At 44.2% G+C, this 26,540-nt stretch overlaps 1 protein-coding gene across 1 annotated transcript in view; it reads left to right on the top strand.

Annotated features, from left to right (window-relative positions):
* The window catches only part of EPB41L4B (erythrocyte membrane protein band 4.1 like 4B), a 139,075-nt gene that overhangs the window by 66,946 nt on the left and 45,589 nt on the right, over positions 1–26,540 (top strand). Inside the window, exons 14-15 of the mRNA XM_052644951.1 lie at positions 1,699–1,732; positions 5,510–5,574. Of these exons, the coding sequence (XP_052500911.1) occupies positions 1,699–1,732; positions 5,510–5,574 (99 nt within the window). The remainder of the gene's footprint in view (positions 1–1,698; positions 1,733–5,509; positions 5,575–26,540) is intronic.

Below are 26,540 nucleotides of genomic sequence, written 5' to 3'. Positions count from 1 at the left end.
TTGTATTAACACAGCTGGAAAACTCAGCTGTGCATCTCTGATTGCACACGCTGCCTGCAGTGCCCTTCATTCGGCTGGGCGTCAGGTGTCTGACTCCTGTGTCTGGGTTCAGTTCCCAGCATCTCACGAAGGCCCCGAGGGGCCTGTTAAACTGCTCCACACCAGGCTTGGACCTCGAGAATAAGAGGAGAGCTCAGGGATCCCACGTGGGTTAGTTTTAGGCCCACAAGCTTGCCGTGTTTCCAGGATCCCTGTGGTGGGTAGTGTGCATCTTGCTTTTCATTCTCAGGGGCTTATGACTTATATTTCTTTCCTTTGCTCGCTCAGGAAATGATTGTTTTGTTTGTTTTTCCCTAATAAAATTACATTTTCCTCATAGCATCTAGTAGAGATTATATATACCGGGAACTACAACAAGCTAAAAAAAAAAACAACTCCACCAAGGGAAAAAAACCAACCCCAGTAAATATACCCTTTAGGAACAAATGAGCTAATAACCACTGTTCGCAGCTGTTCAATTGCTCTTCACAGCCTGTGGGATCCTGGGGTGGGGAGGAGTGCTGTGGGAGCAGGGGATACAATTGTGCTCTGAGGACCGAGGTAATGGCAGGAGTACGGCATCTTGCAGACACTTAGCTCTCCTGGGGAAGGGCAGCGGGGGGTGAATCTGGCCCAGAGCCTGGCGCTGTGCACTGCCCCCTCTGAAAACTGGAGCCCAGGACTATTTGGACCTCAAGCAAGACTCATGACCATGATGGGTTTCCTTCTCATTGCTGGAGAAACCTTGATTTCGAACACACCACCCTAGCAGCGTAGCCTGATGGCTGTGCTTGGGTTGGTTTGTGGTTTCTCTGGCCAAGTGTTGTGTTTTGCACCAGCTGTCTCTGTCCATACTTCTGACCAGAGTGGTTAGACTTCAGATTCCGTCAACATAGGATCATGCATGAGGAGCCCGGAAACTTTCCTCAGGTTCTCAGAGAGCCAGGGTGGCTCAGCAGAAAGGGTACAGGCCTAGAGATTATGCAAAAAATGTCCCTGCCGTGGACTAGCCAGTAAGTGTTTTAACTCCTCTGTTAGGCAACCATTCCTTAATCTATAAAATGAGGTGGTAGCATGTGTGCACCTCATAGCCTTGCTGTGTGGATTAAATGACAAGATGTGACGTTCCCAGGACAGAACCTTGTATGGAACGAACCTTCCAGAGTGGTGGCCGTGTCACGGCTGCCTTGTTGAGAGCAGTGGGGCCCATGGTGGTGGACGCTCAGAAGGGACCCATGACTCTTCTGTCAACTGGAGAAAGCCCTGGGCATCACTGGAGTTGCCTGATACCATGGGCCCCCCAGCAATGCCAGGGCAACCTGAAACGGGAGCTAAAGTTACTTGATTTGCCCAACTGTGAAAGGACCTCTTTTTTTTAACCACCAAAATATAACATCACAAGTGGGATTCTGGAATCTTACCTAGATATTTTTATTTGTGAGCTTTTTTAAAATTTGTGAGCTTTAAGTGACTAATGAGAGCTGCTGTTTAGTTTCCCCAATTATATACTCAGTTAAACTGCTGGTAACCAAAAAGAAATAGGGTTTGTAAAAGTTGCTAACAGAGTAGCCAGCATCCTAAATTAGTTTATAGCTGTTAAATAAATCAGTGATCAATCTGCTTTACAGCCTATTACAATTTTTCTTTTTCTTTTTTTAGCTCTAAAACAAATCCTGAAGTCCATAATTACCAGGTGAGCTATTGCTTTTAAAGGTTTTCATGTCATATTTCTTAAAGTGTCTAAATTTTCCACACTGAGCAGTCATTATGCATAACCAGGTTTTAAAGAAATAACAGCAATACGTGTTTTTTCTTTTCTTTTTTTTTTTTGAGAAAACAGAGAAGAACCTTCTCTCCAACCCTTCCTTCCTCTTGGCTTTCTGAGCTGCCTGTTTTTCTTCACCTTGTCCACTGGCAAGCATCAGGGACATATGTCCGAACTTGCTGGTGGTCAGACGCAGCCTCTGGGGGCCTCTCAGGAGGCGGTTGTCCAGGCGTTCTAGGCCTAGGGAACATGAGTCCCTGGAGATGCGCCTCCAGGAAAGGATGTGTTCACACGTTTGGGAAACGCTTCGTCCTTCATTCTCTTCTTGGATCTTCCAGTGCCCTTTGGGGTGTCAAAAGTACCAAGAAGTCCTTCAAGGAAGACACATGTTGTTGTTGTTGTTTTAATCTAGGGTTTTCCCAAATCATTTGACTATTGGACAGCCCCCCTGCCCACCATAAAAACAGCTAGTTTTCTCCACCACTTTCTATTGGTGGTGGGTCCATTACCATTCATGGAGTGGTAGTCTCTAGAACCTGCTTTATAAGTACCACGCTAGGCCTGTTACCTGCAGAAGGTGCAAAGGTGGGTTTCCATGGCTGGTGGCCTGAACCCCATGCCTGCTCATCAGCTGCGGCCCATGGGTAGCTCTTACTGGCTGCTTGCAGCCTTCTACAGCCTGGGTCCAACTTAACTTTTGTATGTATTGTCTCTACTCCTTAGGATACAGCATGGGTTCAGGTTTTAGAGAATCATATCATCTTTGCCCCATAATTTTTTCCCACTGTTCTTTACCCACACTCATCTGCTGGGAAACCATCACCTTCAAAGAGCCTTCTCTGAGCCCCTTCATTGGAAATCATGCAGCCCCGCTGCACGTTAAAACCATCTGCTTGGGGCTCACCCTGGGCTGGTTGAATCTGAAACTCTAGGGTGGGCAGGATCTGGTATTGGCAAGCATCAGGGCCTTGAAGGTGACCAGGCAAGGACCCTGAGCTGATGGTGTGCTCCTGGCTTCCTGGGTTGTCATGGACTGAGAGGCAGCACCCATGTCTGATGACCCCCTAACGTGAGGCCAGTTTTCTTGTCCTGGGAGGGTGTGAATGTCCAAGGGACACTCCTCTCCTGGGTCTTTGTGCCCTGTCACCAGTCTGGTTTTGAATGTCACAAGTAATTAAATATTCCATGATGAGTCCACTTTGGAGCCTTATTCTAATCAGCCTCTTTCTGGATCTTTCATTCCTGTAGGTTAGTTAATTCCTTAGATGGGACTGAGATCCCAGTGTACATTATCTTCATGAGACCGCCAAATGATGTTTCAGAACTTTATGATACTGTCTTCTGTACATGAAATCTTATTCCTTGTGTGCAGAACCTGGATGTGACTTTCGAGTTGTTGTGAATAAGTGTAAAAAGTGCTTTGTATCTGGTAGTGCAAAGGCCAAGTTTCCCTATCTCCTTGCCTTCTTTCAGTTCTTGGTTCTTCTTAGTTACAGATTTTCTTTTTTTTCCCCCTGAGGGACTCTCAGGTGTGACTGGCTAGAATGTTGTTGATGGGTCACTAGTGCTTGAAGGAGAGAAAAAGAAAAAAATAAGCACAGCAAAGCATTCCCAACTTAGTACTGCCTCTGCCCTGGCAGCCTCACAGGTGTGCCCTTTCTCTGCATTCTCTGCTCCGAGTGAACATCAAGGCAGTTGTTCATTGAGATCAAATCCACGAAAACCGTTACCTGGATGTTATTCATCTCTTGACATCTTTGGCAAACACTGGCCCTTTCCCCTTGCCAGCCTTACAGGTGCTGTGTTGGGAATAAATTGAGTGGGCAGAGAACATCCTGAGAAGTGGCCCAGTAAGCATCTTAGTGCTGAGAAGCGTTTCCAGAAGACAGTGTCGTAGCATTGTTGTTACTCTGAGCTCAGCAAGGCGAGCCAAATGCAGACGATGGATTGCTGTGCTCTCAATGAGAGGGCTCTTGGCATTTGGGGAGGGACAGTTCTTCACTGCTTGGGACTGTCCTTAGACTTACAGGAGGTTGAGCTTCCCTCTTCTCTGCCAACAAGTTACAGGTAACCCTCCAGTCGTTATGATAAGCAAAACTGCACATACCTCCTTACAGTTGTTCCAGGGGGGGCAAAGTGCCCTGGTTAAGAGCCATGTGGATTAACTTTAAAAAATGCTCTTTGACAGCTTTCTAGTCAGTTCAGTTCAGATGCTCAGTCATGTCCGACTCTTTGTGACTGCATGGAGTGCAGCATGCCAGGCCTCCCTGTCCATCACCAACTCCTGGAGTTTACTCAAACTCATGTCCATTGAGTCGGTGATGCCATCAAACCATCTCATCCTCTGTCGTCGCCTTCTCCTCTTGCCTTCAGTCTTTCCCAGCATCAAGGTCTTTCCCTTTGCCTCAGGTGGACAGCTTTAGAGGGTATATAATTTTCTGAAGGAGAACAAGGAAGGTTTTGGAATATCCTTCTTCCTGGGCTTTATGGATAAGGTGACCACCTCTCTCCAGCATCTGACCTGGTTGTGTTTGAAGACGAGGTGTTAGAAGATCCATTTCTAGTCTAGCTTAGTCTCTCTGGTTGCAGACCCAGTTGGTGGAGCCTCATTTGGAGCCTAGCTGTGTGATCGAAACGCCTGAAACTGTGCAGCTTTGGGCGAGTCATCTATCGCTTCACTGGTCTTCTGCAGCCCCTAAAAGAGAGACATATGCAGAGATGATTTCCAGGAGATTCTAAAGCCCTGGTCAGCTTTCAGACTCTGCTACTGAGATTTTCCTCCAGATTCCACTTTCCCGTAGGATGTCCTTTGGTGGCTGCAGTCTTGCTGACCGACATCTTTAAAGGAGAGAGGCCACTGAATACGCAGTAGGCCAGGAGGGCATCTCAGGTCCAGAAACCCTGAATGAACAGAATGGCTGAGAATTTTCCATAATAGAAAATGGACTCCTTCTTATTAACAAAAGCATCAGGGAGGGAGAAGAAGGGGAAGAAATGATGAAAAGAATAATAGTGGCCAGACTTCAATGTCAGGAAAGCCTCATCTGCCCCATAGAAAGTTTAGGCTTGAGAAGCCCCAGGACTTCTGGCAGTGTCTATGGCTGCTGCCCCCTGCAGGCCAGAAGTGGAGCTGCAGGCAGCCTGCCACCCACCCAAGCCTGCCTTGTCTTGACCCCTGGCCATTTTTGTGAGTCACCTGTCTGGGTCCGTTTTTTTTTTTTTTTTTCTCATGTTAAAATAGGCAAACTACGTCTCTCTCTCTGTTTTATCAGGATCTAGATGGTTTGTGGTTTTGTTTGTTTCCGGAAGATGTTTACTTTTGGATCACCTGATGGAAAAGTCCAGTCCTGTTTGCAGCGTGACTATTTACACACAGTTGTCGTCCTTTTCAGCAATGGCAGAAATTGTTTCTAAAGAATAAATTCCCCCCATTCTCCCCTTTCTCTGGCCCCTTCCTTCGGCTCCCTTGGGAGAGATGAATGCTACGTGGCCCTGTGTACTCTGGGGCACCCTTTCAAGGCAGATGCTTTCCACCTTTCTTCTTAGAGGGCAGTCCCCCAGCCTTTGTCATGGGGGAAACTTGATATCCTGGGAAACTTCCACTCCCCTAGCCAGGCATCAGTGAGGGCCTCTCCATCCACAGCCAGTGAAGACCGTTGAAACCAAAAGGGCAACGAGTAATCCAGTTTGGTATTTTATTTCTAGCCCCAGTATCATCCCAATCTCCACCCCGGCCAACCTCGGTGGCACCCCCACTCTCCAAACGTAAGGTAAGTACCTGAGCTCCCAGCGCTGTCCTTTTCTACTTCTACCGTCTTTTTCCAAGCTCTCCTTTCCTACTCCATTGTGAATTGAAATTCTGCATCGGAAACCACTGTTAAAAGAGTTGTCTTGTCCTGGAAGACATGAGTAATTTGCAAAGCAAAAGAAGCCAGTAATGGGTCTGGATTTACTAAAGCTTATGCTTGATGAAATAAAATGAACTGGGAGGGGATTTTTTTGGTTTGGTTTTGTTTTAGTCAGTCTAACCTCAGATCTTTGGGGTTTGGTGTTATGTTTGAAATGTTGCTTAGAGTTTAAGTAACATTTTTCTGTCCTGAGACTTGATCTACTAAAAATACGGTTAAAGCTCAGGGATTTTTGTTGTGGGACTTTTTTGAAAGGATTTTTTTTTTTTCCACCAAGGATGGAGTAGAGGGTTGCTTTCTGTGATGGTGAATTTTTTTCTAAACCTTGGGGCCAGTAAACTTTTCTGTAAAGGTCCAGATGGTCAGTATTTTCAGCTTTGTGATCTCTTATCACAACTGCTCAACCCTGCTATTGTACTGAATAGCTTGAAAGCAGCCACAAAGGATACAGAAGTGAATGGGCCTGTCTGTGTTCCTGGAAAGCTTATTTATGAAAACAGACAGTGGGGTTTAGGCTGAGGGCCGTGTTTGCCCACCTGTGTCCTAACCGACCGTGGTCCTTCCCAGGTAAACTGGCATCTGCTTTGTTGCTTTCATGATTAAGTTTGGGAATTTTTTTTTTTAATGCCAGCTTCGTAAAAGCAAACGTTCCTTTTAAGATTTGAATTTTAGATCAGTCTTAATGGGTGTTTATGTGTGAAGCTCTTTCAGAAACGTAGTTGGCGAATTCAGTTTGTCTGAAGTTATTTCTTAGTGAGATTGCGAGCCTGGCTCCTTGAGAGAGTATGGTGAACGGAGTGATGGGAATACATCCATTCAGAACAAGGCCAAGGAGAGCAATTGGTTCCTGATCTTTCTTACCGAGTCTGTTGTGGATCCTGTAGGACGACAGTGCGGTTTGATCATAAGCACTTGATGTCCATGGAACATTGAAAAGCAAGTTAGACTAGTGAACTAATACCTCTCAAAGTTTCTGTATTGCAGAGACCATTTCTTTTCCAGACATGAGGCATGGAAGAGATTCATATAAATGCTTTTTAATTTAACTTCATGCTTACAAAACATAACACTCATTTTCACCTGTTTACCATGTTGGTTTCCTTGTGAGGCAGTCTTCGCTGGGAATGCTAGGAAGGCTGGGCTAGTGCAGCTCACAAGTGGCTCTGATGCCCAGCACCATGTGTGCCACCTGGGAGCTTGACCATGCAGAGTCCCAGCCCCACCCCAGACCTCCAGCATCAGAATCTCTGGCGGTGGGACCCAGCATATGGTATTTTCTCAGACTCTCCATGAAAAGAGAATTATTTGGTCCAGCACTTTTAGAAAAGGCTGAATAAGGCATTCACGGTGTATGTTCCCATGGCAACAGCTCTGAGAATTCCCGTAGAAAAGGAACCTTTTTCACCATCACCTAGCTTTTCCCAGACTGACTAGATCCTTAGACACCCTTGGAGGGATGATGGCCCAGCCACAGGCAGCGCTGTTCTCAGCTTGGAAGTTGATAGAGGACCAGAGCATCTGAATTTAAAAAAACACTTGAAAGTAGAAAATGTGTTCGTTTTTCTGAAAGCCATCTGCGTTCATGCACTTCATGGTTTCCCCTGCCCATTTCCTTGCGCTTGTGTTGTTTCGCTCAATTCTCTGATTGTCTTCCATATCCCCCCACTAACTGCTCCCTCTGCAAACAAAACAGGCCATCCTTTCAGGATGACAGGCCGCATTGGAAAGCGTCGGCCAGTGGAGATGACAGCCATTTCGATTATGTCCACGACCAGAACCAGAAGAACTTAGGAGGAAAGCAAAGTATGATGTATCGAGATAAAGTCATGACTGCACTTTGAGAGACTGAAGCGTCTTACTTCCATTCACCATCATAGTTTCATTCCATCCCATGGAAAGTGCCTTGGCATCACATGGACGTGTTTATAGAAATATCTCCGAGGAATAGTTCTGAATGGTGTTTTCAGTGTCCGTGTAAATATCTGCACGTAACCACGATAGGTAGTCATAACTCACTGTGGACTGCATTCTCAATAAAATGAAGGTAGTTAAAGGCTCAGGAATTGTTTTGATATTCTGATTTTAAAATTGGAGTATAAGTCTGTGTTTACTGTATTGCTGTGTACCTTATGTTTCTTTGTTATTTAATGATTGGGACCAAATAAACCCAGGAAAACTTGGGAAGGTTGCTCTGTAGAGAGAGTATCACGTTGTACCGCAGTGGGGATTCGGGTCACTGGGGCCCAGCTTCTGTCTTGTGTGATCTTGGACAAACCATTTTCCCTCTGTTGGCCTCGTTTTCCCTCCCCTAAAAGAGCAGGTTGGACTAAATGAGCAAAGGTCTTCTCTAGCTCTAAAATTCTGTGATTTAACAACATTTAATATGTTTAGGCTGAGCACATAACATTCAGACTTTCTCTAACAGAGGATTACCTCTTTCAGAAGCTAAGTAAAGTACGTAACATGTTAGAGGTTATATAAATACAGGGAGACTTTGAATTTCCTATCTTAAAGCAGTTTAGCCACTTTGAATTTTAGCAGTTTTATTAATCATAAATCACACAGCATTTGTCTTTATAGAAGTTACTGCTCAAGTACAAGAATTATTTTTTAATGTCTTAATGATTGGTGCTGCTAAACTTGCATGATTTCAGAAGACATAATTATGAAGACACACTGTCAGAATATTCAGAGTTGCTACAGTCTTTGTAGAACCAGAAATCAGTATGTTGTCTTTTAGAATAGAACTTGTACCAAAATATTTATTTTCCCCCATTTCAAGCTCCCAAGTAAGACATTTTTTTCCCCTCTTGATAGGTAGGCTCGAGATACTGTCCTTAGTATTTTTGTGAAATCAATTCTTGTGCCATTTTCATATATGTAATGGTAATTTAGGCTTCCCTGGTGGCTCAGAGGATAAAGCATCTGCCTGCAAAGCAGGAGACCCGGGTTCGATCCCTGGGTTGGGAAGATCCCCTGGAGAAGGAAATGGCAACCCACTCCAGTATTCTTGCCTGGAGTATCCCACGGACAGAGGAGCCTGGCGGGCTACAGTCCATGGGGTCGGAAAGAGTCGGACACAACTGAGTGACTTCACACACACACAATGGTAATTTGGCCCTCTTAAGCCTTTAAAAAAAAAAAAAAAAAGATGTGTTGCCATCCTTTGAGATAGTTTATTGCTGAAATCTGAACTTTTTTGGAGGGGTTGCCACAAGTCTATCCAGAAGGAGAGAATCAACTGCATGCGCTGCCTAGTCAAGTCGATCATCTATAAACTCTCCCTGAGGTCCTTGTTTACAGGTGTATTTCCTTGTAGCAGACGTTTTGATCCTCGGTGTTTGTAAAGCTGCATGCAAGTTCTGAATCTTTTGATTTTTTTGATACAGTTTTCCAATTGTGTTTCCGAGGAATAAAGACTATTCTTGCTTCTTCTTTTTTTTTTTTGGACACCATCTTCATTTTACACTGCACAAAGGTATCATTTGTGGATGAAGTAGGTGATGGGACTTTGGAAGTCTGAAGATGAACATTCAGTTAGGTGGTGTGGAGCAAGCTCATCCTAGAATGGCACTACTTGTAGGCACAGTAGCCGAGGTGTTTCTTCATCCAGGACAGCTCTGGTGAAGATTTCTATGACCTGGTCCCAGGGGGGCTTCACTGTAACAGTCCTGTGGTTAGGGTGGGTGTTTCCCTTGGCAGCTGCTCATCCTGGCAGACACCTCCACACTTGTGTCTGTGACCTCCTGGAGATTGTGTATGCTTATCTAATAATCTCTAATAAATACCTTTCTGCCTAAACTAACTTGAGTGGATTCACTTGTCTGCAACCAAGAGGTCTAACCAGTATACATACACATGGCCTCCTAATTGTTAAAGGAAGTGTGCGCTTTTTATCCTTCAACTTTGCACATCTTTCTGTACTGCGTCTGACAATAATAATCACTCATTCACAGCTTCTTGAAGCTAGTCCCTTGATTTCTGGGATTTCTGACTCTGGCCCTTGTGCTTTGTCTTCTTTGTAACAGCCTCTGTGCCTGTCTTCCTGTGAAAGACTGGTGTTTTCCAGGGGTTCTTCCTCTGCCCGCTGCTTTTCTCACTTAGCAGTCTCTCCGCTTTTCTCATCTTGTCAAGATTTTATAAGTGCTGTTGACCTGAAGCTATTCTCTGTAATGCAGACAACTCTTGTGAGTTTTTATACTGACGTTTCAACCTGTATATCCTTGTACATGTCAAACATCACATGTTAAAATTAAAGTCATCCTATTTTCCTGGAAAAAAAAAAAAAGTAACTTCCCCTGGATTCTCTTCTTCCTACCCAGGATAAGAATTTATGTCATATACAACTCTTCTCCTTTTTGCCCTGTGTATCTAGGCAGTCCCCAGGTCTGTTCAGCTTGCCTTCTTAGTATCTGTCTGTCAATCTGCATTTCCTCTCTGTCAGCAGTGATCTGTAGCAGCATCTTCTTTCTGGCTGAGAGGTGCCCTTTTCCTGATCTCTCTGACTCCTATCACCTGAAAAACTCATCCTCCTCACAACCACTGGAGTGATCTTTCTAAAACGCCGTCTGATTGCATCCTTGTGAGCCTTGACATCTACCAGGGTTCTCCATTGCCCATAGGACGAAGTCCAAGGCCTTCTCTGGAAATCCCCCGCTATCTGTTCCTGTCCTGTTGCTCCAGCTAGGGTATTTCCCCCATTTCTCACCCTCCTGTTTAAACTCCTACAACACCAAACTGCTTGTAGTTCCTGGCATTCCCCATACCCTGCTGTTACTCCCATCTGTGCCTTTGCAAATGCTGTTCCTTCTGCTGAGGATGCTGTCACTCCCATCCTCTTTGCCCAACTCCTGCTCATCCCTTAAGCCTCTGCTCATGATCGCTGTCTTCTCCCAGGGACTCTGACTGCCCCCACCCACCTCTGCAGCTGAGCTAGGTGCTGTGCTCTGTTCTACGACTTCCCCCCGCTCTGTGTACGTCAATGATATACTCACTATTTTATGCCTCTCTTATTCATCTCATCTTGGAGGTGGTACATTCCTTAGGTCTAAGCTTTGTGTCACACTCTCCTTTGTTCCCCAATGCCTGATGAATAGCAAGTGCTCAATGAATGTCTGTTCAGGAGATGAATTATGTTATTCATTCTAAAGGAAACATCTCACCAGATGACAGGCAGGAATATATCACTTCTGAGCTGGTCTGAAAAAAATCTGAACAACTGTACCCAGGTGGGAGCATCGTCTTTTGAACAGGACTTTGACCACCACGTATCTTCTGGATTCATCTGCCTCCCATGAATATTATTCAGTGTACCTGTGGTGTTCTCATTGGAGGCATTGCTATAGTGTTGAGCGGGACAGAGGACAGTCTAGCCATGTAATATTGGAAACCCTGGTAGGTGGACACTGATCCACAGAAACATTCAGGGGCCAGTAGCCAGATGTGTGCTTCAAACTCTGCATATGTCACGTCATTTGATCTTCCTGACTGCTCTGTGATACTCTCTTCTCATATGGGGAAGCTCAGGCTTAGGTCTAACCAAGCAGCTTGCCTGTGGTCACACAGCTGAGAGGTGGTCACTCAATTCTGACCCCAAAGTCTGTCTGCCCATCTGTACTTTAAGACCTTTCACTGCTAATTATTCCACCACTTGGGACCCTGTTGATCCACATCTACAGGAGACTTATTAGATGATGCTGAAGAGTCACAACACTGAAATCCAGAACTACTAGGGTGTCACCCCCCACCACCAGCAGTGTAGTCTCAGTCTGTCTGTCCCTCCTCCACACCAGTTGTCTGTAACCTTGTTCATCACCATCACCAGTGAGCTAATAACCCTCCTCCATACCTTGTCCATTCCCCCACCCTTCCTCTTGCAGCCTGGTCACCCTGTCCATGCAGGCATTCATGCACCAACAGCACCCTTTTCAAAGAAGCAGAGATTGAGAGTTATTTTCATATTGAATCACTCATTTGAGATGATTCCCTTCTTCCTTCCTGAGAGCTCACAAATTAGTCATTTCTTCTGGAATATTATCTGCCGGCAAAATGATACTCAGTATTCCATAAACTAAAGGGATTAGCTTTTTGCATTTTTGAAACTTGGTTACTTACTGACCTTGTAAATATCCATTGTTTTTCTGTGATCTCTCAGAAGATGTAACAGTGAATTGACAGTGTCATCAGATTGATGTAATTCATGTGGACGGAAAGTCTTGAAATCATGACAGGTAATTACCTTGGCGTTCAAAACCTGCTTGCCTGTTTCATCTCTTGGTCTACCACTTCCACTGAAAGTGGTTCTCTTTAACAACAAAGATAAAGGAAAAAGGACAGTGCACGAGCCCTTTGTTTTTCCTGCCTGTTAATATCCCACCATCCTTCCAGGTCAATGACTCGAGCCTCCTGGGTCCTGCTCTGAACTCAACTAATGATAGATCCTTCTTGTTGCTGTTGACTCTAGCTTTTAACTAGTCTTTTAAGATCCGATCTCATCAAAGAGCTCCCTGAGCAGCCATATCGATCCCTTTTGATCAATAGTTCCTAAACTTGGCTGTAAGTCAATTCCCTGTCTGACTGAATCTTCCCAAAGTACCAGGTAAATAACCCTAAATAGGCCTAGGATGATCTGCTTGCAGCATTTTGCTACCAGAGGCGACAAATTCCTAGGCAAGGTATAAGGAGGGCAGAGATAGAGGAAAAGCAAGTTGCAGCTAAATGAAGGAAAGTCCCTTCTTTGCACAGGAAAGGTGGCACATTTTTAATTTTTTGAAGTAATTTTTTTCTTTTTGAGATGATTGTATATTCACATGCAGTTGTGAAAAATAATATCAGTCCAATTTATCCTTTACCAGTTTCCTCCAGTGGTAACCTCCTGCAAAACTGTAGTGCAGTATCATACCTGGATATTGACATTGATACAGTCAAGATGAAGAACATTTCCATCACCACAAAGATCCTTCATATTGTCCTTTTATAGAAAGGCATTGCATTTTAAGATATCCCAAGAGTATATAAAAGGTGAAATAGAGGTGAAATTGACATTCAGCTAAGACTCCACTAAAGAAATACTCAACAATTCTGCAGAAAGCCCTGCCCCCCTCCAAAAAAAATTAGGAAGCCAAATAATTGCTTGAACAGTGTGTTAAAAATAGAGATGATGAGGCTCTAGGTGGTTGGGGCGAGGCCTAAGAACCATCCTTTTAATGGCCACTCCAGGACAATCTGAGGTGGGCAGGTAAGCACAGCTTCTTATTTAGTTTTGTTTGCCTTTGTTTTAGTGTCTCAATTTTAACTAATTAGAGGCTGACTTTTTTTTAAGAGGCATAATATTCAAAAGTAAATGGATGGATGCTTCATAAGCAGCTGCTTCATCTGACCTCTTGGCATAGTTTTGCATTTCCTTAAGCTCGGACATGACTGAGCGACTTCACTTTCACTTTTCACTTTCATGCATTGGAGAAGGAAATGGCAACCCACTCCAGTGTTCTTGCCTGGAGAATCCCACGGACGGGGGAGCCTGGTGGGCTGCCATCTCTGGGGTCGCACAGAGTTGGACACAACTGAAGCGACTTAGCAGCAGCAGCAGCAGCATGTGTGTAAGACGCATAGTTTGATGCTAGCTGGTGTGTTTGATGCTATCTGGTAGCAGTTTTTAGCAGTTTGAGATTTCAGGCCTTAGCCGTCCGTGGGATAAGAAGTAGGACAAGAAGATTGAAAGTCTAGCTCAAGGAATGGTGTATCTCCTAGGTTGATGGGTTGAGATGTATGATCTAAGTTTAGCAACAGAAAGGGGTGCTTGGTTCCAAAGGAAAGATCAGATGGAAGAAGGTTCACACAATAGGTAAAGACACGGCTCTGAAACTCTAACAAGCGAAGAGCAGAAACAGCATGGGGATCTTTTGAGAGGGGATAAAAGGAAATAGAAATGATATTTCTGCCTGAGAATGTGGGAAAGTAACTGTTCAGGGGAAATGTGGGCAATGCTTTCCAGTCTGCAAGACTTGGTCTGAAGAATTGGTGAGAAGGAATTGGTGGAGAATCCTTTCTGCTGGGACATTTTGGACTCAGAAGTTGAGAGAATTGAAACAGAGTTTCCATTCAGTTCCAACCTGTCCCAACCTGGGATTTCACCTTCCACAAAACAGAGGATGCTTTTAACTATTTGGAGACGAAGTAGAAAGTTAGTAATAAAGGGAACTGCTGTGCTTTTCAACTTTTTTTAGTAAGTAATACAGAGAGTGGTAAAAATTCAAAAATATCCATAAAAGTTACTTTTCCTTTCCACCATTTTATTCCCTAGTTCTCCCCAGAGGCAACTACTGTCAGCATTTCTTATCAATCTAGAGCTATTCTGTGTATAAACAAGCCCATATTTATTTAGCTAATCAGTATTGATGGACATTTAGGCTGCCTTGAATCTCTGAAATGACAACTTGTATGCTTTGTACACTTGAGCAAATCCATCTGAAGAGTAAATTCCTTAAAGTAGAGATGCTGGGCCAAAAGGAATGTGCACATTTAATTTGGATATTGCCTAATAAAATTTCCTTCCAGAGATGTTCTGATTACACCTCTCCCCTTTGCACACACAATAGCAATCTGACAGGGCCTCTGTGATCCCATAGGAAGTATGCTCCTAGCTTTTGCTAACTTTTTAAAACCTTATTAGTCTGATTAGTCTAAAATTCAGAATTTCTATTTCAGTTGCATTCCTGTAGAGGTTAAGTTGCGTAGCTTTTCCTCGTTTTGAATGCCATTTGTTCCTTGTTTACTGTGAAAACATCTGGAGCCCTTAATCTGGGGTCCTGCTCTTTAGTAAAGATCAGATGGATGAACTGAAACCCATCATCTCAGCCTTCTTAATAGTGAAGGCAGGGAAGGCTGAGAAGAGTTGATCTTTACCAGATAGTCTGTAAAAGCATTTTTCGAGAAGTTCAAGTAACAATCAGCATGATACCTCATGCCCCGGAGATTTGAAAAAGGAAGAGGGGCAGCCTAAAAATATCCAGGATAAAGGAATTGATTTCTGATATCTACATTCCCTTTCCTGTTTGGGAGTTAAGAACTTTCAACTCAGACATTGTGAATTTCCCTGGTGCATTTGATCAGGGAAGGATGGATTTACATTTAATTACAATTAAAATTCTAATCCATGCAATCTGAAATCACAGCCACATTCCAAGACTCGCTACTGTTTTGACTGGGGGGAAGACTGCAGAATTTAAAATACCAAAACTGCTATAGCCTAGGCAATCCACTTAAAAGAACTAGAATAATTATAGGAACATCCCCGTAGGCTCATGTCATCCCCTACTGAATAGTGAATGGTTTACACATCCTCTTTCTACAGCTGAGACCTCAAAAGCAAAAAGGTGTTGCTATGCTGACAACTGCACCAGCTGCATTCCTGGCTGGGTAGGGATGCTGTGACTATATTAAAGGCAATTTTGAAAGCCTTTAAAATTGGCCCAGTATATGGCTTCAGAGGTTAACCTCCAAGAATTGAAGGACAGAGAGAAGACCATTTGAGATTTTTTTTAAGCACAAATGACAAAATAAATGAATCCCCTTCTGTATCGCCTCAGAACCTCATACCCAGTGTTCAGCTCCTGCTCACACTAGGTCTTGTGCAATTAGTGTCTAAAACCGGCCCTGAACAGAGTATGCATTTTATTCATCTAACCTGAGCTTCTTTTTGGAATGAATAATTTCATTCATTTGGGTGTATTGGATGGTGTCTGCTGAATAGAAAAATAACCCTTGCAGCTCATGCCTGAATCTGCCATAGCTCTTTCAGACTGCAGAGGCTGATAAAGAACAGACTCTTCTTAAAAAAAAAAAAAGAAAACCAACAAAACTTTATTTTATATTGGGGTATAACCCATTAATAGCATTGTGACAGTTCCAGGTAGGTGAACAGCAAAGGCACTAATACATACACATGAGTCCATTCTTCCCCAAACTCTCCTCCCGTCCAGGCTGCCACATAATATTGAGCAGTTGCATGTGCTTACTATAGGTCCTTGTTGGTTATCCATTTTGAATATAGTAGTGTGTACATGTCCATCCCAAACTCCTTAACTATCCCTTCTGGAACCCCATCCTTCCTCCCAGCAACCATAAGTTCAAGGACGGGCTCTTTAGACATTAATTTATACCCTAGCAGTTGTGCTTTCATGGCAACAATTATTTTGTCTTAACTGTTCCTTGAGGGCTCTCATGCGATGCTGTTGGGGATGCATTTGAAGCAGTGGCTGGGGGCAAGTCTGCTAATGCTGTTCCCTGCCTGAAGAAGGGCTTCCCAGGTGGCTATAATGGTAAAGAATCCTCCTGCCAGTGCAGGAGATGCAAGAGACTCAGGTTCTATCCCTAGGTTGGGAAGATCCCCTGGAGTAGGAAATGGCACCCTACTCCAGTGTAGTTGCCTGGAAATTCTATGGATAGAGGAGCCTGGGGCCACAAAGAATTGGACACAACCAAACAACTGACCACATACATACAGACCTAAAGAAAGAAAGGGGGAAAAAAGAAGACTCTTCTTTTAAGGCTGAGGAGGCCCTGAAATGCAGACGAGAGGCAAAAAGAGTCTGTAAGAAACCAAGGAGGGAAAGCGCTGTTGGATTTATTAAAAGTGAGCTCTCTAGAGGAAAACAACAATAATCATGTCAGTATTTTTTTCTTCAGGCAGGAAAGAGGTTGAATATGCTCTTAGTCATGAGCTTCTGTGCAAAAGTGAACTCATGAAATATTTATTCTTTGGCCCCAGATCCTGAAATTCATCTGGAACTGCTAAAGTCCTAGATCTCCCCAGAAAAGTTATAGAGCCCTTCCTCACGGCCTCCCACACAAACAATCAGATTAAGGCTTTGTTAAACTGAGCAAGCATGACATCAGGATAAAATGGATTTTCTGGTGGATGTTCGACTTGCTTACCTGCCTACAGTCATTCATTGAAACCAATGGAGAGCAGAGCCACCAAAGGAAAACTCCGGACTGACACATGGAAACAACATATCCTGCTGTAGCTTACATGGGACAGAGACCCAGTTACCACCAAACAAACCTCATCATTCCTTAAGATGTGTAATGTTTTTCTCTGCAGTGTTGCTGAGATCATAATGTAACATTAGGGACAACTGGGGAATTCGTGACTAGGGTGAAGGGAGCTGTTATGAATGGACACCTGATAAGTTATCTAGGGAGAGTCCAGTTTTAATGCACTATACCATTCATCCAACAAATATTTAGTCTGCTGCCTCCCTGTGCCAGGTACTGTATGCTGCTGCTGCTGCCGCTGCTGCTGCTAAGTCTCTTCAGTCGTGTCCGACTTTGTGCGACCCCATAGACGGCAACCCACCAGGCTCCCCCATCCCTGGGATTCTCCAGGCAAGAATATTGGAGTGGGTTGCCATTTCCTTCTCCAGTGCATGAAAGTGAAAAGTGAAAGTGAAGTCGCTCAGTCGTGTCTGACTCTTAGCGACCTCATGGACTGCAGCCCACCAGGCTCCTCCGCCCATGGGATTCTCCAGGCAAGAGTGTTGGAGTCGGGTGCCATTGCCTTCTCCAGGTACTGTATAGGCACTGGGAATTGCTTTTGAGAAAGACACCATCTTTGGCGCCAGGCATCTGATAAACTGGGCTGCTTTGGTGGCTCAGTGGCAGACAATGAACCTGCAGTGCAGAAGACGTGGGTTCACTCCCTGGGTTGGGAGGATCCCTTGGCGGAGGAAATGGCAACTCACCCCACTATTCTTGCCTGGGAAATCCCATGGACAGAGGAGCCTGGCGGCCTGCAGTCCATGGGGTCACAAAGAGTTGGACACAACCGAGCAGTTGAGCAGACATGCATTTAGTCAGCTGTTGAAAACGAGCGTTCACTCTACTATGGACTCAGATATCACCTGTGTTAACACTCACTAGACAGTTCCAAGTTGATTGCCTGGAGAATGTCTTGAAAGAAATATTCACAAATTGGGGAAAATTTTTCCCTGCCACTTAGTAGTTCATATAAAAGATTAAGCCATGCAAAAAAAAAAAAAAAAAGTAATTTTGACCTTTTCAGACAAGAGAAAAATGAGGTAGTGGCATTGTTTCTCTCTGGTCACTTTAAAAAAAAATATAACCACTAAGTTACTGTGGGAAATCATCCCTAATTAATAGACCTAATATTTGTAATGCGTCACATTTCTAAGATGTAGGTACAGTTTCCTTCTGAAACCCATTGTGAGAAAGGTACGGTTTTCAATTACACTCTTACCACCAAATGGTATGCTTGTACTAAATCAATAAGAGTTTGCAGCAGTGTGTTGGTATAATGCCTACTCTGTTTAGTTTCTGCTAAATCAAAGTGGAAATAAGTGACAGGTGTCCTGGAAACCGTGATGGGTAAATGCACCTTCTATCTCTCAGCCAGACTTGGCAGAGGTCAAATTATTTCATTAAACTGAGTTCCTAACATATAAATGCTTAATAAATCCAAAAACGCAGCATCTGGGGCTCAGAGAGGTGAAATGAGTTACTTAAGGTCACAGCTAAAGGGCAGCACAGCCAAAGCTAAGTGCCAATTAGCATCCGTTTAACATCACAGTACTGCAGCTTTCATGGTCCCCGTGGAGCCACAGTCTCCTAGCGCTGAGGAGAGCACAGGGCTCTACAGTCGTCGTCTGGGTTCAGATCCCAGCTCTGCCATTTACTAGCTGTGTCTCTTTGGGAGAGTTAATTAGTCTCTCTGGTCCTGTTTCCTAACCTGTAAAATAAGGATAGTAATAATTGTTCCTTATTCAAATGTTGAAAGATTAAGTAAATTAATAGATGGCACAGTGCAGGGCATTCAGAAGGTGAGCGCTTCCCTGCCTCTCCCCCAAGGGTATTTAGAGAGCATGATTAATGCACAGTCAGGAGGGAGGATTCTGGCTGATACCATCTGCTGTGATGGTGTGGTACTTGAGTGGATTCTGCTAAGAGAGTCCCAGTCAAGAGCCACGATTCCAGGCTAATGGACTGAATTATGGACCAGAAATGATGCTTCCCAGCCTTTTCTTGTCCTTGGCACCCGTAGAAACTGTGTTGTATAGCACACTGGGTGGGGCGGGGGAGGGGGGGTGGGGAAGCGGCTTTCCTGCTAGCTCAGCTGGTAAAGAATCCGCCTGCAATGCAGGAGACCCTGGTTCGATTCCTGGGACAGGAAGATCCCCTGGAGAAAGGATAGGCTACCCACTCCAGTGTTCTTGGGCTTCCCTTGTGACCCAGATGGTAAAGAATCCACCTGCAATGCAGAGACCCGAGTTCAGTCCCTGGGTTGGAAAGATCCCCTGGAGAAGGGAGGGCGTGGCACCCACTCCAGTATTCTTGCCTGGAGAATCCCCATCAACAGGAGCCTGGCAGGCTATAGTCCATGGGGTCACAAAGAGTCAGATACAGCGGAGTGACTAAGCACAGCACACATAACCACAGCTGGAGTAAGCAGATAAGGCTGCTTGAGGCTCTAGGCTCCCCCAGTCCTGTTCACTTGCTCCAGCAACCGAGAGAACAAATGGTTTAACCTACTTGCAACCTTCTGAACCCTATCAATCAGGACGCTCTACTGAGATATTTGTCAGCATCTCCCCAATGCTTGGGCTTCCCTTTTGGCTCAGCTGGTAAGGAATCCACCCACAGTGCGGGAGACCTGAGTTCAATCCCTGGGTTGAGAAGATTCCCTGGAGAAGGGGAAGGCTACCCACTCCAGTATTCTGGCCTGGAGAGTTCCATGGACTGTATAGTCCATGGGGTTGAAAAGAGTCAGATACAACTGAGCAACTTTCACTTCACCCTAATGCTTTCGTTCTGATTAGGAACATGGAGTTGTCCCCACTTAGGCTAAAAGTAAAACAGGTGCCAGTTTGACCCAACCAGGCTCCTCTGGAAGGTGTTTAGAGAACTGCTATGCTGCTGTGTAGACTACGTAGAAGCTGTTCCTGCCTCCGGGAACCCTGCTATGAGGTCGAGACATGAGCCAGCGTAGGTAAAAGAGTAACTGAGTACAGGCAACACCCAAGGGTGAACAGGCAGCACCTAAGGGTGAACTGAGCAGCCCAGAGGAGGTACCTACCAGAGGACCTTGGACGGAGAATGTTCATTGTGCTCTCCCAGGAGACTGCATGCTAGCATATCACCTTGGGGGACTTCTTGGCCATCCAGACACTGGCATTCAGTTGCAAGCAGAGCATCCGTTGAGGCCTTGGCCTTTCTGGCTGACGATTTGGTTGTTTGGAAGGTAGAAGAAACACTGCTGGTGTTGTGTTGTTAATGCTGGGTCAGCAAGGAAGACTGGGTTGGAATGTGTGGGTGACAAGACCCTCGGAAGAAAATGATCCTGGTGTCTTAGAATCAATAATATGAAATGAGTGGAATTCAGGGTTTAACCCCCCGTGTATTCTAATCTGTAGAAGATTAGATTTCAAAAATATCAAACAAAGGCAGATCTAAGAGGGAATATTTTTACATCCTGAAAACATTAAAACTGAAAATATCAGGTAATCTGAAAGAGGAAGGCATTCAGAACCCACAGCTTAAAACAGTATTTTAAAGAGAAGACAGTTCAGCTCAGTCGCTCAGTCAGGTCCGACTCTTTTTGACCCCATGAACTGCAGCCCGCCAGGCTTCCCTATCCATCACCAATTCCCAGAGTTTGCCCAAACTCACATCCATTGAATCAGTGATGCCATCCAACCATCTCATCCTCTGTCATCCCTTTCTCCTTCTGCTTTCAATCTTTCCCAGCACCAGGGTCTTTTCCAATGAGTCAGTTCTTCGCATCAGGTGACAAAGGTAGGAGAAGAAGGTAGAACATATCAAAAACAAAGGGATGAGACCTTTTTTAAAAGGCCCTCTATAGATGCACGCTTTGGTTGAAGCCAAAAAATGAACTATTTAATAGCAGAGCCATCTTGAGGATGGTAAATGAAATTAACAGGACAGAAGAAGAGCTGCTCAACTTCTGTTTTGCTTTTCTCTTTCAACAAGGAAGCTAGTCAGTATACGAACTACAGAAGGTAAAAAGAACAAAGAGGATGAAATTGAAGTTGAAGATAAGAGAGAGTAGTCAGGAAATATTTTCCTTTACAGCTAAAGTCTTTTTTAAAGTTAAAGCTTTACAGTTAAAGTCTTCAGGTTCAGGGAAAAAAAACAATGGCCTTGAAGAAAATATGAATGTGTCATTGCTGAACCTACCTGTACTCTTTGAAAAACTATAGAGTCTTGGGGAAATGCCAGGAGAATAGACAGGGAAATGACATACAGATTCTTGAAAACTGAATTCTAAAACCTGGAGTGATAAGTTTCGTGGCAAAATCCAAGAGAGTTTGAGAACAGATTTTTTTTAAAAGCACTTTAAAGTAGTGTTCACTTAGGAACAGAGTGGATTCACTCAGATAAGTCATGCTAATCTTTCAAGATTCTTAGTAGGCTATGAGTAGAAGGACTGTCTCTAACCTAATTTACAATATGTCACAAATCAACATTTAATATTGAAACAAGATAATCTACCCATTTTAGCAATAAGACAAAGATGGCTGCTAATATTCAGTATCATTCAAGAGGCCTTACCAATGCAATATGCCAGGAAAGCAAAATAAAAAATAAATGCTGGGGTGGGATGGGGTGGGAAATGGGAGGTGGGAGGGAGGTTCATAGGATGGGGATATATGTATACCAGTGGCTGATTCATGTTAATGTATGGCAGAAACCAACACAGTATTGGAAAATAATTATCCTCCAATTAAAAATAAATAAAGAATAAATACTGGGAAGGCAAAAACAAAAGTCATGTGATTATCCCTAAAATACAAGTGAATTCCAATTAATGAATCCAGCAAAGTGACCAGAGGCAGAAATAGCCTAAAGTTAGTAGTTTTATATATCTAGTAGTAAAAAAAATATTAGAAGAAATGTAATAATGAGATCCCATTTTCAACTGTGACAGAACTGATATATAGCTAGGAATGAAGTTAGTAAGATATGTTCCACACTGTTAAGGAAAAAGTTTAAATTCTGACTGAAGAACATTTGAGAGGATCTGAATAAATGCTAAGAAATACCTTGTGAATTCATTCTCCCAAATTAATCCATTATATTTAATGCTTCAAATCATAATTCCAGTGGGATTTTTTTTTTTTTTTAGTAGTAACTTGAATTGTAATCTGGAAGAGTGAATGCATGAGGATAGCCAAGACAAAAAGAAAAATGATGTGGGAAAGGAAACAGGATTTGTCCCGTCAGATATTTAAGACTCACATGTTAAAACAAAAGTAATTAAGACAGTTTGGTGGGCCTCCCTGTTGGCTCAGTGGTAAAGAATCTGTCTGCCAGGGCAAGAGACTCGAGTTTGATCCCTGGTCTGGGAAGATCCCACATGGCGTGGAGCGACTTAGCCCCTGTGCTCCACAGCAAGAGAGGCCCCTGCAATGAGAAACCCATGCGCTGCAATGAAGAGGGGCCCCTACTCGCCACAGCTAGAGAAAAGCCACACAGCAACAAAGACCCAGCACAGCCAAAAAATACATAAAACTATAAAAATATATTTTCAAAAGACAGTCTGGTGCTGGTTTAGCGATACACAAATAGATCAATTAAAAATACGAAGAATCTAGAAACAGACACGGATAGATATTGTGTCTTATCTGCCTTACGGCAGAAGTGAAGAGGAACTAAAGAGCCTCTTGATGAAGGTGAAAGAGGAGAGTGAAAAAAACTGGCTTAAAACTCAGCATTCAGAAACCTAAGATCATGCCATCCGGTCCCATCACTTTATGGCAAATAAAGGGGAAAACAACGGAAACAGTTACAGACTTTTTTATTTTCTCGGGCTCCAAAGTCACTGCAAATGGTGACTGAGCCATGAAATTAAAAGACGCTTGCTCCTTGGAAGAAAAGCTATGACAAACCTAGACAGAATATTAAAAAGCAGAGACATTAGTTTGCCAACAACGGTCTGTATAGTCATAGCTATGGTTTTTCCAGTAGTCATGTATGGATGTGAGAGTTGGACCATAAAGAAGTCTGAGCACTGAGGAACTGTTACTTTTGAACTGTGATGTTGGAGAAGATTCTTGAGAGTTCCTTGGATTGCAAGGAGATCCAACCAGTCAATCCTAAAGTAAATCAGTCCTGAATATTCATAGGAAGAACTGATGTTGAATCTGAAGCTCCCCTACTTTGGCCACCTGATGCCAAGAGCCGACTCACTAGAAAAGACCCTGATGCTGGAAAAGATTGAAGACAGGAGAAGGGGATGACAGAGGATGAGGTGGTTGGATGGCATCACCAACTCAATGGACGTGAGTTTGAGCAAGCTCCGGGAGATGATGAGGGACAGGGAAGCCTGGCGTGCTGCAGTCTGTGGGTCACAAAGAGTCGGACACAACTGAGCAGCTGACTGAAGAATGACAAACCCCCTGTAAGGTGGTTGTCTCTTGAAATCTTTGTCGGCTATTCTGTAATGCCCGTGCCAACCACTAGAGGAAAACAAAGTTAAACCAGTCTATGGAAACCATCTGCAAAGCACAGGGCAGTTTCCACACTGAGTTCAATGACCAACGGCATCACCTCACTAGACGCTCTTGATAACCTAGTGACAGGCATTACTTTTATCCCCATTAAACAGACAAAGGAACTGAGACTCAAGGAAGGGACCTCCCTTGAGCATGGTCTGGGAAGCCTGGTGTGTTACAGTCCACGGGGTCACAAAGAGTCAGACAGGACTGAGCAACTGAACAAGAAGATATTGTGTATCAGTCATGGGCAATCAGGAGAACTGAAATCACTCTAGGCTTTTCTTACAGAGGGAATTTAATACAGGGAGTTGATTACACAGGGATGAAGAACTAAGTGGCTTAAGTGACCAGTGAGGCAACTCAGAAATGAACAATAGTAGAACCTGTTTATTACTCGTAGAGCTGGAGAGACAAAGGGACAAAGAGAGATGGCAGTGTTCCAAAGCCTAGGAGCTGGGGCCACAGGAAGCCAGTCTAGTGGAAGCTGAAGCCCCAGGGGGCTGAGAGTTGCTGCTGAAAACATCCTCTGAGGAAGAGAGAAGTGAGGGAGAAAATACCTTGGCTTATTTCCTTTCCACACCTTCCAGTTTCTGTCGGTGCTTCCCATTGGTCAAACCTACATAGAAACCAGAGGGCAGGGAAACTGCAAGATGCATTTCCTTGGAAACAGAGCCGGGCAGGGGAGAGCAGAGAATGGCTCTAAGAGGAGTCAGGAAGGGTAAGATAAGAGTGAGCTGGGGAGAGGTGCCCAACCCAGCCTGGGAAGGAGCCAGTTTAAAGAAGGCTTTAGGTAGCTATTGTGAGGGAGAGGTCTCTTTTTTTTCCTGAAATGTAGAACTGGATTTCTCAACATCACTAAAGGACATGAAAACATGTGAGATGACAATCTCTGTTTCTGCCGTATCATTGAGAAGACAAGATGTGTGCACAGAGATGTCTCAGGCAGTGAGGTTCGGAGGAGGTCTTGGGATTTTCCCGATGAGTGCGTTTGGTGCCTTAAATAGAAGCCGAGGCAGATGGGAAGATGCACCAGATGGGCAGCGCTTGGGATGCTTGGCTAGTGGAGAGGTCGGAGTCCTGGATGGTGTCCCAGGCTCAGCCAGTTACCCACTGTGTGACCTGGTCACCTCACCCCTCCCCCCACCAGGAGGCCCCCATTTCCCCATATGTGAAATGAGGAGATTGGACTAGGGCATTGTTTGTTATCCCTGGCGGCACATTGGATTTAGAGATAGATGATGATGTAATTAGCCAGGGTAAGGATTGTACATTGATTTTTTAAAAAATATCCCTTGGTTGATGTTTTTAATCGGCTTTATTAAGATATAAATTACATACTATGCAATTCACCAATTTAAAAATTGTACAATTCAGTGGTTTTAGCATTTTCACAAAGCAGTACAGTCACTACAGTTTAATTTTAGAACATTTTCATTTCTCCTAAAAGAGACCCCATGCCCATTAGCAGTCACGTGTTATTTCCCCCATCCCCCCAGGCCTAGTCTACTTTCTATCTGTATGGATTTGCCTATTCTGGACATTTCATATAAACAGAATTATGTAGTATGTGGCCTTTGGGGTTTGGCTTCTGTTACTTAGCATGTTTTCAAGGTTCATACATGCCATAGCATGGATTGATATTTCATTCTGTTTTATGGCTGAATGATATTCTATTATATAGATATATCACATAATATTTATCTGTTCATCTGTTGATAGACATTTGGGTTGTTTCTGCTGCTGCTGCTAAGTCGCTTCAGTCGTGTCCAACTCTGTGTGACGCCATAGACGGCAGCCCACCAGGCTCCCCCATCCCTGGGATTCTCTACCTTTTGGCTGTTATGATTAGTGTTGCTATGAATGTTTATGTACAAGCCTTTACATAGACACATTTTCGTTTCTCGGGTACATAACTAGGAGTGGAATTGCTGGGTCCTATGGTAACTCAATGTTTAACCTCTCTGAGAATCTGCCAGACTGATTTTCAAAGCAGTCATGTCATTTGGCGTTCCCACCAGCCGAGTAAGGGGTTTCCTCTAGTGCTTTCACTATTCATCCAGAATCTTAAACCACCTAACTGGGCTTCCCTGGTGGCTCAGTTGGTAAAGAATCTGCCTGCAATGCTGGAGACCTGGGTTCAATCCCTGGTTTGGGAAGATCCCCTGGAGGAAGGCATGGTGACCCACTCCAATATTCTTGCTTGGAGAATCCCCATGGACAGAGGAGCCTGGCAGGCTGCAGTCCATGGAGTCACAAAGAGTCAGACACGACTGGGCAACTAAGCACAGTGCAGCACACCTGGATGATATCTGAGTGGTTCTGTTGCTACAGTTCTATGCTTTTTTATCTAAGATTAGATCCTCAGAGCTGCTTGCAAAAGCCCACATCACCCAGAACTTGACTGAGCTATAGAGTATGTGATTGGGTCCTCTGAGCGCTTGATAATTCCCAGCCTTATTTCTGAGAGAAAGCCCTATAAGTTTCAGCTCAAGACCCTCCCCCATCCTTGCCCTGCACAGGTCATAATTCTGGCGATGGATTCTGGAGGATTATTTTGAACATTTATACCATTATTTTACTAAATACTATAATTATTTAATAATTAGTGTACTAATGGTACAATAATATAATAATTATTACAGTGTTACAATATTATAAATCTCTGAATAATTATCCCATTTTTCAGTACACAATGCATTTTGATTGAGTACCATGTGTTTGGTCTGCTGGGATCCCAGAGTCAGGGAGTGGGGAAGCTCTGACAGGATCAGCCAGGGCCATAAACCATGCATCTGCAGAGCTGTGTCCACCCCTGATACAGTCAAGAACATCCCATGTGACACAGGCTCCCCCAGGAGGAATGCTCTTTTCTCTACAGTTGGAAGCAGAATGAAAGTAGGGGGCTTCTCCAGAGAGAAGGGAAGAGAAGAAATTAGATCCAGTTAGGGGCTTCCCTCGGAGAAGGCAATGGCACCCCACTCCAGTACTCTTGCCTGGAAAATCCCTTGGACGGAGGAGCCTGGTAGGCTGCAGTCCATGGGGTTGCTAAGAGTTGGACATGACTGAGCGACTTCACTTTCACGCATTGGAGAAGGAAATGGCAACCCACTCCAGTGTTCTTCCCTGGAGAATCCCAGGGACGGGGGAGCCTGGTGGGCTGCCGTCTATGGGGTTGCACAGAGTTGGACACGACTGAAGCGACTTAGCAGCAGCAGCAGCAGCAGGGGCTTCCCTGGAGGCACTGTGGTAAAGAATCCGGCTGCAATGCAGGCGATGCGGGAGACCAGGTTTTGA

The sequence above is a fragment of the Budorcas taxicolor genome, chromosome 8 (genome assembly GCF_023091745.1).
Source record: "Budorcas taxicolor isolate Tak-1 chromosome 8, Takin1.1, whole genome shotgun sequence".
NCBI lineage: Eukaryota > Metazoa > Chordata > Mammalia > Artiodactyla > Bovidae > Budorcas > Budorcas taxicolor.
This window is presented reverse-complemented; position numbering and strand designations above follow the sequence as displayed.